The 11,056-nt window shown below is 47.0% G+C and overlaps 1 protein-coding gene across 1 annotated transcript; it reads right to left on the minus strand.

The window, feature by feature from the left end:
- Positions 1 to 438: 438 nt before the first annotated feature.
- PRKRIP1 (PRKR interacting protein 1) lies at positions 439 to 8,955 on the minus strand. The gene is made up of 6 exons (XM_027664524.1): positions 8,813 to 8,955; positions 7,763 to 7,841; positions 6,505 to 6,605; positions 5,579 to 5,664; positions 3,885 to 3,952; positions 439 to 1,576 (listed from the first exon to the last, which is right to left on the minus strand). Exons 1-6 carry the CDS (start codon positions 8,930 to 8,932, stop codon positions 1,461 to 1,463), a joined length of 570 nt encoding a protein of 189 aa, XP_027520325.1. The 5' UTR covers positions 8,933 to 8,955; the 3' UTR covers positions 439 to 1,460.
- Between the last annotated feature and the right edge of the window lie 2,101 nt (positions 8,956 to 11,056).

Here is an 11,056-nt window from a genome sequence, read left to right on the forward strand (position 1 = left end):
CCTGCCTCTGTGGAGACTGAGCAGAAAACAGTTCCATGCAGATCTCTAACCTGGGAAGGGGAACAGTTGGGATCTGGACCTTGCAGGTCCAGAAATTATCCAGCTCTAAAGTCTTTGGGTATGTACAGGGGAACTAAACACAAACATCACTTGCACTTGATCACATCTGCTTCTCAGCTGCCACGGTAACACCACTGAGAAGCCATTACATAAAGCCAGCTCAGACAAAATGCAGGATTTCTGGCAGCACTGCTCAACAAAGGATAAATGTAAAAAGAGATTCTCCCTTTTTACTGTTTTTGCTTAAAATAATTTGGCATTAACCAAGGCTTGAGAAGAAGTAGCACCACATTCTGGATGCAAGGCTCTGGGATGAGCATGTCTGAAAGCCAGCAGGCACTTCCAATTAAAGATACACTGAAGAGACAACAATCAAAGTTACGAGTAAAACCACCACTGCATATGCTTTTCATTTAAGCACCGGTAAGTAAACGTATATATAGATGTTATCATTCCTCCTGGGGAATCCAAAGTGCAAAGCAGAGAGCTCAAGCAGAGAGAAAGGCAGGTGTCATTACATGAAGCTGTAACACAAGCAGAATGATTCCATTCCAAGCCTTTCTGCCACAGAATTTGGAGGCTTTACAGACATAATCTTTGGGAAAATACATTGTTCCGAGCCAAAAGCAAAAAGTAAGTGACATGCAGCTAACACCTTTTCCATATTTTCATGTGTGCCAAATCACTTGATCTTTTTGTCCTTTCCTGCAGCCCTGCAAGCATCTCTTTATTCTACTGAAATCCTCTTAAAAAATAAAATAGAAGACAGAACAATCCAACACATCCCTTTTATTAATTTAAAAAACATGGAAGAAAAGCAATAGGGAAAAGTTTTAGCAATAAAAAAGGGATCCCGATTAAAAATCTATAGAACTTGTCTAGCAACATAAACTGATTTCTTTGGGTTAGAGATGACCCCATACAAAACCCCAAATTCAGAACACTCACAGTGCAGGAGAGTCTGGCTACAGACCACTTTTCTACTTCAGGTTGAACTCTTCCCTTAGATTCATGTATCCCACTGCTACCAGCTCGGCCATAAGTAGAATACGTAGCCTTCACAGTAATATTTCCCTTAAATGGTAATGGATATGTTTTAGCTTTCAGACAGAAAAACACTCTGGGCCATGTTAGAAAGAACTCCAGGGTCACAGAGACTTATGGCTGACTCTTTAGAGCAAACTTAGAGCAGACTGCACAGCAGTTATACAGGCAATTAAGAAAAAAATCTCTTATTTGGCATTTCTCTATCATTATCTCTCGGGCCCGTGACGTGAAGGCCATGCCCCGTTAAGCAGATGTAACGTACGGCCAATGGGTTCTGCTTGGCTGAGATGAAAGGCTTTCATGCTCCTGGATATAAAGCAATGAACAGTGCTTCCAGCTGTCCCTGAAAGGCCTCATCCTCTTCCCATCACAAAACTTGGCTCTTCAGCATCATCTTCCTTCTCTTCCTCCTCCTTGCTGTCCTCTTCGTCATCCTCGCTGCTGCCTTGCTCTTGGGATTGATCTGGTTCTACAAACACAAACAGGGTGAATCCATAAGGTGTTCCCACCTGTCTTCCTTCTCAAGTATTTCACAACAAAACAGTCCCAGCTGCTAAGGAAACACGTATTATTAGGTCATGCTAATTAGCACGGGTGGATAACATATTCCCCTGTGTCTTCCTTGTTAAATATCTCACAACTAAGTAGTCCCAGATAGTCAGGAAACATGTATCAGATTATATTCATTCTATGGAGCGACAGAGAGCTCAGAATATCAAATTCCCCCTTGGAGAAATATTCCCTTACCTCCAGTGTTACCAAGTCCACCTCCTATAGAACATTATTTCTTCAAACAGAGGTAGTCAAACACCAGGGATGATGGATTATCTCATTCCCAACCTCTGCAGGTTGGCATTAACTTTCAAGGATCACAGAGTACTGTTGCAGAGCACTGGGAAGCCATGGACAAGACTGAGTATATTCCTACACCTATCCAAGGTCACAGAAACTCCACAGGGTGCCATAAACTTTTGCAGACTGTTTGCTATACTGCAAGTACAGGAACCCATTAAGATATGCCTAAGGTTAACAAGGGTCACAAAAAACCTCATGAGGCCTGCTAAAAGACCAGAAAACACTTACTAGAAATTAAATAACCAATCATGAAAATGAGGTACAGCATCAAGTGGGACCTGAATCTGACTTTTTCTGCTCTTTACTGTTCCTCAGGCCCAGTCAAGCTCATGTCCTGACCAGTTGCACGTAGGATTTAGGCTCAGTGGTCTGATGCCACCGTGTGGTGAAGTTCTGAACTTTCATTTTGTCTTAGGGGTTTGTACAATAATGTAACTTTAACAGCTGACCTAATTAGCTGCCAACCCTTATTGTGAATGTATTTACTACAACAAAGGTGAAAGATGGCAATTCAGAGGTTTTATTCATTCATTCAAAACGGAAGATAAATGCTTGCCTGCTACATACAACAAATGCACTTCAATTAATTTGGGAAAACTCAGATCATAACCAGGGCACACAAAACTAGAAAAAGAAAAGACTGTTCTCAGTAGACTAGAGATGGCTATCAGGGGCTTCTGTCTCTACTGGTATTATTATCATTGTTATTACTACTACTATTATTATTTTACATAGAGAACCACAAACTGTAAAGAGTTAAAAATGTAATAAAGACAGGGGAGTTTGGATTCTTTCAGGAACTTGTGCCAAACAAAACCACTGCAGCCCCACAACTGGTACATGGCAGTGCCAGTCCCTGATCCAGCTCTCCTCTCTCCCAGCCACTCCCTAAAGGGATGGGTATTCTGTTTTGTTCACTCAAAATGAACAAAAGTATGTTGAGTCATACTTAAATCCTCCTCCTAGTTACAAGTCATAAATGACTAGCTTAAAAAACCAAAACCAACAGAACAAAAACAAAACACCCAAAAAACCTACTCTGCTACATTCACTTGCTGTTACAAGTAAAATTAACCTAACAAGTAATTTGTCCTCCCGTGTTTACATGGGAGGCTGGCAATGGTTCAGCTGAAACAGATCCAATTCTGAAAAGCAAAGCAGAATTAAGGTAGAACTGTCAGACAAGTCACTGTTCCAGCAGAATTACCAGCAACTGCTGTAACTTTAAGAATGACTGCAGTTAGTGAGCTAATCCACAAAGGACAACTATTTGAAGGAGTAAGCTAAAATAAACTCACTGAAAAGAAGCAACAATGTGCAAAAGTTTGAGCAAACAGTTACACTGACGTTGCTGAACATTAATTTCAACACTGCAGGAGGACAGAGGCAGTCAGGTTTTCCATGTTTATTTCTATGCAAATAAAATAGTCATGTGGAACAGATGGCACCAAGGTGGCTCAATTTCTTACGCTCACAATCATAACTCAGTTTCTTGCTGCCCAAGCTGTGCATTTTTTTCCACCTGTTTTCTCCATAAGCATTCAAAATGTACATAAGAGAAAAGCACAGCCTTGAACAATACTGCCTTTTTGAGCAGATGATGTTCTAAACCTGCAGTTTGTCGGAATAGCTGGGGCAAAACATCCACAAACAACCAAATCGGATTCCAATGTTTGCTGTCCAAAATTTCCCCTAATAAAGGGAAAATATTCACAAACAGCCAAGTTATTTGTAAGATTAAATCTCAACATAGATGGCTTTCAAAGAGGATTTTGAAACATTAGCTAAAATAACAAGCTTAAGGCTCAGGCTTCAATCCATGTATTGAGAATACTTGGAGTGGGGGGGTGGAAAAAACCCTTCTAGGCTTCAATTAGGGAACAGAATTGAGTCTTGAGGAAAGAAAACTAAATTTCACTGACCTTTTTCCTGCTTCTTTTGTTCAAGTTTATTTTTCTTAGCTTGCAGCTTCTTCTCTTTTAACTTCTGGCTATAAAGCAAAGGAAAAAAAACCTGTGACAAATCCTACATTTGTAAAGCTTCTGAACATTCATACACTGATAAACGACATATTAGAAAACCTGATTTCAGAAGAGAAGTTCAATTTAAATTTGGCCTTAACTGAAAATTCAGCAAGAGCAAACTCAGCACACAATCAACAGAAACTTTTCTATGTTTTTTTTTAGTCTAATGGATCTTTTAAAAGTCTTCCATGATGCCACTGCAACCCAAACTCTATGATACACAATAATCTCCAAGAACACAGATGGAACAAAAATGAAACTGCTCCTATATTTTGGCTACCTAGGCTAATGAACAAAAACCCAGACTGCTGGGACTGAACACTGGGGAAAAAAATATCACCAGTAATATATACTTTAATTGAAAAAAAAAAAAAATAGTGTAGTATGCTTTGACCTTCCTCTTTGGCTGTACTTCCTTGGGATATTGGGTCCTTGGAACAAGGAGTAAGAGGGAAAGTCTGTTCATAGAACCCAGTTTTGTTTGCCCAGAAAAGGCAATCAGGCAAGTTAATGTCAGATACAGGCAGAGCAGCCTGGGATTCATGTTCCTCTCTCACCACCATAAGTGAATTCTCTTGAAACAGGGAGCCAGGTAGTGTTAGGTCAGGATAGAAGAGAAAGGTGGTGAGGGAAATCAGAGGGGCTCCTACAGGGCAAAGCCACTTGGGTCCTGCACCATTAGACCATAGAAGGGGGACAAGGAGGTGTTAGTGTTTAGGCAGCATCTGCTGTTGGAACAGTTGTTCTCCCTCTCAGCCAGGGAAGAGGCAGCAGGCCAGATCTGACTTGGTGGCCATCTGTTGGACCACATTAAATTAAACTAAGATGGCAACAGTGTTTGTGTTGAGCGCTTTTGTGTTAATATGGCAGTGAGTCACTTTGCACAGGCCTTTCCACAGCAGCTCTCAGCCACAGGATGCAAAGCAGCAAGGGAGAGGCTGCTCAGGGTCAGACAGTGTGAAAGAGCTGGGCCATGATCCCCTGCTGTTTCTGAAATGTGCAGTGGATAAAGACAGGGATTTAAATTCCTGTATCAATGCACTACGATGTTCAGGCTCCTTCTTGAGAGCATCAATCTTGTAACTGTTTCACTGTGTCTAGAATTTAAGAGCAAGATGGATTTAATATTTTTTAATATTTTCATTTAACCTACTAGACTTGACCTGCAGGCAGAAGTGGCCTATCCACTAAGCAGCACACAGTTTTGCACTGAAGCTGCTTGGTATCAAGCGATTCAGATGTTCACTTAAGCCAGATATAAACACAAACCTTTCCTGACACTGTTACAACAAATATGCAGTAAGGCACACTGCAGTCAAGACCACAGAGTCAGCAAAAGCTGCTCAACCAGTCCCAAGTTATCCTGCCAGTGATGACATGGAGAAGAAACCACGCCAGCAAAGCCTGTCAGGTTTACAGCTACCTTTAAAAACCAAACAATGACACTGACAAATTTAATTTCCACAGCCAGACTTCCCAGCTGATAGATGCAGACACAGAATGACAGTGTTTATCCAAAGCATGCAGCTACAGATGAGGCACAGGGTGTGAGGGTTTCCATGTCAAGCCTCCTGGGAAAAATCTGCCCTTACCGCTTCCTTCTGCGTTTTGCTGTTTGCTCTTCTGCAATCATCTTATTCCTCTCCAGTTTCTTCTGGAATTCCTCATCTAGTCTTTGCTGTAATTGATCACATGTCATACTTTGGTCACAATCTAAATTAAAATACTTCTTTTAAAAGTCATGTCCTTTTAGGGAGAAATCTTTTAGCAAAATACAGAAGGGAGCTCTGCCAGATTTTGCCTGGTTTCTTTATACAAAGCCATGTCCTAGGGATGACTGCTGTACAGACAGCACTTTTAACCTATACCCTGAGCCAAACATTGAAACCTTCTGAGGGAGGAATCCTCACCAGAACAGGTGAGGAAGGTTGGGCTTTTGCCCTAATGAATGTTTCAGTAAAAACAAGTGAATAATTGGAGACACAAACATTAACATATGGATCAAAGGACTCGGCCAAGAGAGAGTATAACAATAATGTTGTCTGAAAGAGAGGCCATTCTACTTGACCAAGTGTGGTGGTTTGGGCTAGGCCTTCCTTGGTGACCAGTTTGTAACCAAGGAAGGGTCTAGATTTACCCAAACCACCACACTAAGCCTTAAAAGAAACATCTGAACTCCATTCACAGGCACTTGCCTTGATTCTCTCTAGGCAAGACAGTGATAATATAAGGGATTTCTAGTTTTAAAGCATTTTCAAGCCAACCTGAGAACACACACACTCACGTGTCTTACTGTGTGCTAGGACCCCAGGGAACACAGGAGATGGAGCATGTCTGACACAAAGCACCAAATGTTTCAGTACTGACACAGACGCCACGTATCACACACTCCTACAGACTCCTCTGACAAGGGGTGGCTCAGAATGGGATTATTTGTACATGACTTTCAAAGAAAACACAGATTTGCAGCGAACACCGAATATTTGGGGGTGAGAGAACTGTAAAGGGTCGTGCTGACCTTCTCAGCCATGGCATCCATGAAATCTTGCCTCTGGTACTCTCGCCGCCGGAGATGCCGGTACACGTGGAACTCCCCGCTCCCAGCTCCAGCACTGGAACCTGCAGCAAAGAAGAGGGAAATCTGCTAGGAAAGAATGTGTATGGATTCTCACAAATAACTACAGCTAGAGACGAGCTAAAACATCCTACTGAAGCTGCTTCTGACTGATTTTCAGCGTCTCACACAAAAAAATAAAGGTCAACAGAAAGGAGATAAACCCCATCATATTGTACTTGCCCACACAAGACAGGTACCACTGACGGTTTCTGACTGTTTCTTCACAAATGAAATGCCCACAGCTCTCTCTTCCTGGCATCAGCCTGCATGTTGAAGCCTCACAGGAGCTTTCAACATCACTCTCCATTCTCTTCCTCTGTCTGCTGAGCCATTTGTCAAGGCAAAGCACAGGAATACAAGCCTCAAAGAAGACACCTAATTAAAACACAGCAGCTGGGGCTGCAACACGGGTGCTCTTGATACCAGCAGAATCCCAGCATGTCAGGTGCTCCCAGAAAAACAAGACAGTTTGATTCAAGCACACAGCAGAGCTATTTGAAAAAGCCATGAGGGAATTCCAATAGGCAGAAGAGTTTATTCCAAAGCATATAAAAACTTCAGTCCAAGACCAATTGTTCTGAGATAAGAACAAGTCAACCTCTAGGAAGGATGAAGGTCCCAAAGAAAGACAGAACTTCTACATGCAGACACAGTTTATACCACAACTACTACATTTAATCCCTGCAGGTAAAAGTAAAGTATAAGCAGAGTATTTAGGTCAGGTTCCTTGCACAGCTGCCAGCTCCCTGCCTGACCACACAAAACCATACCTGCTGCACGTGCCTGAGATCCAGGCTCAAAGCAGCCACAAGAAGGGCTTCATAATTGTAAGCTTCCAGAGCACTCTCAGATCAGTGGGAAAGACAGATTTACTTATCATCATTTACTTGTCATCACCAGAGCAGCAGCTTATTAAACTGCAGGCAGCCCACGTGCTGCAGTGCCACGGGCTTTGTTCACTTTGCATCCTGACTACCGGCAGAAAAGCGGGACCCAGGAACCAAATAAAACTCAAAAAAGCAACTCTTGAAGCACATTTCACACCTCTTTCCTCCAGCAAAACGAGCAACTGAAAAACCATCTCTGTCCTCCCCTGTTAAACGCTTTTCTGAGTTAAATGTGGCTGACCCTGGAGATATCTGAAGAACAGAATCTTTACCCATCACGTCTCTAACGAACTCCGGGGGAGGTCGCGGTGCCCATTCGTTCAGTTTTTCAGGGATTGGTACAGTCTTTTCCTGCAAGAACAAACCAACCAGCCATCAGTATCTTCTAGGAGCAAAGTCTGCAATTTTAACACATTGTTGAAAGGCGGGACATGTCTGACAACAGCCTCTTCCATCAGCTGACAGATCTCAGAAGGAGCACAGCTGCAGCCATTTCTTCATGCACAGGGACCAGGAGCAGGCAGAAGAGGAGAATCAGAAGGGATCCTCTCTGTCCCTCACATTCAGGCCTGCAGGTCAACAAACCCCGGGAGGATTAGGAATGTCTGTGCTTCTTTTCAGTACGGAAACCAGGTGGAAGCATGTCAGCACCTCCAAGCACTCGCAGGAGCTGAGTCTACTCCCACTACCAGTAGTCTGGGAAGTGATGAAAGGCATTTGTGCACCTTCCATGCCAGATCTAGAGGACAGGAAAGAGCAGGGGAGGGAGAACACATGGTGCAAGGTCAGAGGAAGAACGCAGTGCAGGGACATCTCAGCTGCTCCAGCACACACAGGGCACGGGTGAGAGCCTCCTCCTGGCAAACACCTCCTCGGGAAAGGATCGAAACACCCAGTTAGAGGAACTGGGGTCGTTAAAAGCAGTGGGCAGAGCAAAGGCCAGCGGGCAGAGCACTGAGGGGCCAGTCCTCCCCCTGGGTCCCCAGAGAGGGGTCTCTCCCCTCACAGCACCCCAGAAAAGTCCCTCTCCCATCATGACAACCCGGTGTGTGGGGCGGGTGTCGGTCCCTCTCCTCTCGAGGACCCAGGGAGGAGAAAGGGGCGGGGGGTGTCAATCTGTCTCCCCTCATGGAACCGGGAAGAAGGAAGGGGAGGCCGGCCCCTCTCTCCTCACAGACCCCGGGGTGGCCGTGCCGGCCCCTCTCCCCTCACGGACCCTGCAGGTGCAGTGGGGGGGGTCTCGGTGTCCCTCTCCCCTCACGGACCCTGGGTGTGGGGGGGTCTCGTTGTCCCTCCTCCCCCCCGGGCCCCGCCGCCCTCACCGGGTTCCTCATGAGGCGCTCGAGGCGGAGGCGCTGCTCCTCGGCCGCGCTCCGGGGGATGACGAGCGGCTGCGGCTCCTTGCGGGGCCGGGGCGGCCGCGGGGCCGAGGGCGCCGCCATGTTCCAGACCTGGCCGCGCCCCGCCCCCCGTGACGTCACGGCGCGCGACGCTCCCCCGCCCGTCATGGCGGGTCTGGCTGGGGGCCCGTGAGGGGACCCTGGGGGGTGGGGCGGGAAGGGCTTCGCGGGGCCCTCACCGCGAACAGTCGTAGAGTCACAGAATCACTGAATGAATTAAGTTGTAAAATACATGGAGTCCAACCTGTGACTGAACACCACCCTGCCAACCACACCGGAGCACCCAGTGCTAGGTCCAGTCATTTCCTTAAACACCACCAGGGACGGTGACTCCGCCACCTCCCTGAGCAACCCCTTCTGTGAAGAAATTCCTCCTGATGTCCATGCCCTGCAGCCTGGGTGGGGGCCGAAGGCACAGAGTCACAGAACGATAATTCACAGAACCAAGGAATTGTATGACTGGAAGGGGCCTCTGGAGATCATCCAGTCCAACCCCCTACCAAGGCAGAGTCACCCAGAGCAGGTGACACAGGAACGTGTCCATGTGGGTTTGGGATGTCTCTGGAGAGGGAGACTCCACGCCCTCCCTGGGCACCTGTTCCAGTGCTCTGCCACTGTCAACGTGATTCTGTGAGGGCACAGAGTCACAGAAAGATGGTTTGGCTCAGAAGGGACCACCAGGGTCACCCATTCCAACCCCTGGCTCCAGCACCATCCCCTGAGCTTGGCACTCAGGGCTGTGTCCAGATGGCTTTTGAGGGAGACTCCCACACCCTCGCTATGCAGTCTTTGCCAGTGCTCCTTCACCCACACAGTGAAGAAGTTCTTCCTCATAGAATTGCACAATGGTTTGGGTTGGAAGGAACGTTAAAGCTCATCTCGTTCCACCCCTCTGCCATGGGCAGGGACACCTTCCACTAGCCTGGGTTGCTCCAAGCCCCATCCAACCTGGTCTTGAACACTTCCAGGGATGGTGCAGCCATAGCTTGTCTGGGCAGCCTGTGCCAGTGCCTCACTACCTTCACAGGGAATAATTTCTTCTCAATGTCCCATCTAACCCTGCCCTCTGTCAGTGTGAAGCCATTTCCCCTTGTCCTGTCACTACATGTCCTCTCTATCTTTCTTGTTGGCTCCCTTCAGGTACTGCAAGGCCACAGTTGAGTCACCCTGAAGCCTCTTTTCCAGGCTGAATAACCCCAATTCTCTCAGCCTTTCCTCACAGGAGAGGTGCTCCATCCCTCTACACATCTTGGTGGCCTCCCCTGGACTCACTCCAACGGGTCCACGTCTCATGTTCAGGTGGAACTGCTTGTTGCAGGTCCAGTCTCTGCTTGTGCTCTCATACTAGTGCTCGGCACCACTGAGGAACACCCGGCTTCATCCTCTGACCCCTCCTTCAGATACTCATGTACACACTCAGAGATACCTTGTTCCCTGCGTCACTTCTCCCATGTCCCAGCTGTAGCTGTGCTTCCCGCTCCCTGCAAAGCTGCGTTTGCTGAGCTCTGATTTCCTCTGTCCCCCCAAGCACGTTCTCCAGGCTGCAGGGAGTGCAGTCTGTCCCCAGCAGGACCCATTAGCGAGGCAGCTCTGGCATCTGCCATGCTCCAACCAGGTTCCGGGCTCAGCTGAGCCCCGAGGAGGGTGAAAATTCAGTGTGTTTTTCACCGGCACCCTCAGCCCTGCCAAATCCTTTCCCCGTGACGGCGTAAGCGATACGGGACTTCCCAGTGCCTCGGTGGCAGGCTGCCTGCACCATCTGTTCGTGTCACTTTGGTAATTAACCAGCACTGCCCGCAGGCTTTGTCTGCTGACAGTGATGAACGGCAGTGCCATTCCCCATGGCACGGCCTTGCCGGGCACTGGGAGATGCCGAGGTGTGGGCAGGTAGAAGGCGGGAGATGCTGCACTATCCGCATCCATATTCACATCTGGGCTTTGCGGGAGCAGTGCTTGGACGAGCTGAGGGATTGTACACTCAAATCCATGCACGACTGACGGGGCTGCAGGAAGCCATGAGTGGGGAAGAGGAGCCGGAGCTGGCTGCGATCAGGTTCCTCTGCAAGCCAAATTTCTTTTCAAGTCGCTGTGGCCCTACAGAAATGGCATGGCATGTGCTCGGGCTGTGCGTGCGTCAGAGAATTAGCCTACTAAAGGTCAGCTGCA

Source organism: Corapipo altera, unplaced genomic scaffold (genome assembly GCF_003945725.1).
Source record: "Corapipo altera isolate COAL_440 unplaced genomic scaffold, ASM394572v1 181b, whole genome shotgun sequence".
Classification (NCBI taxonomy): Eukaryota; Metazoa; Chordata; class Aves; order Passeriformes; family Pipridae; genus Corapipo; species Corapipo altera.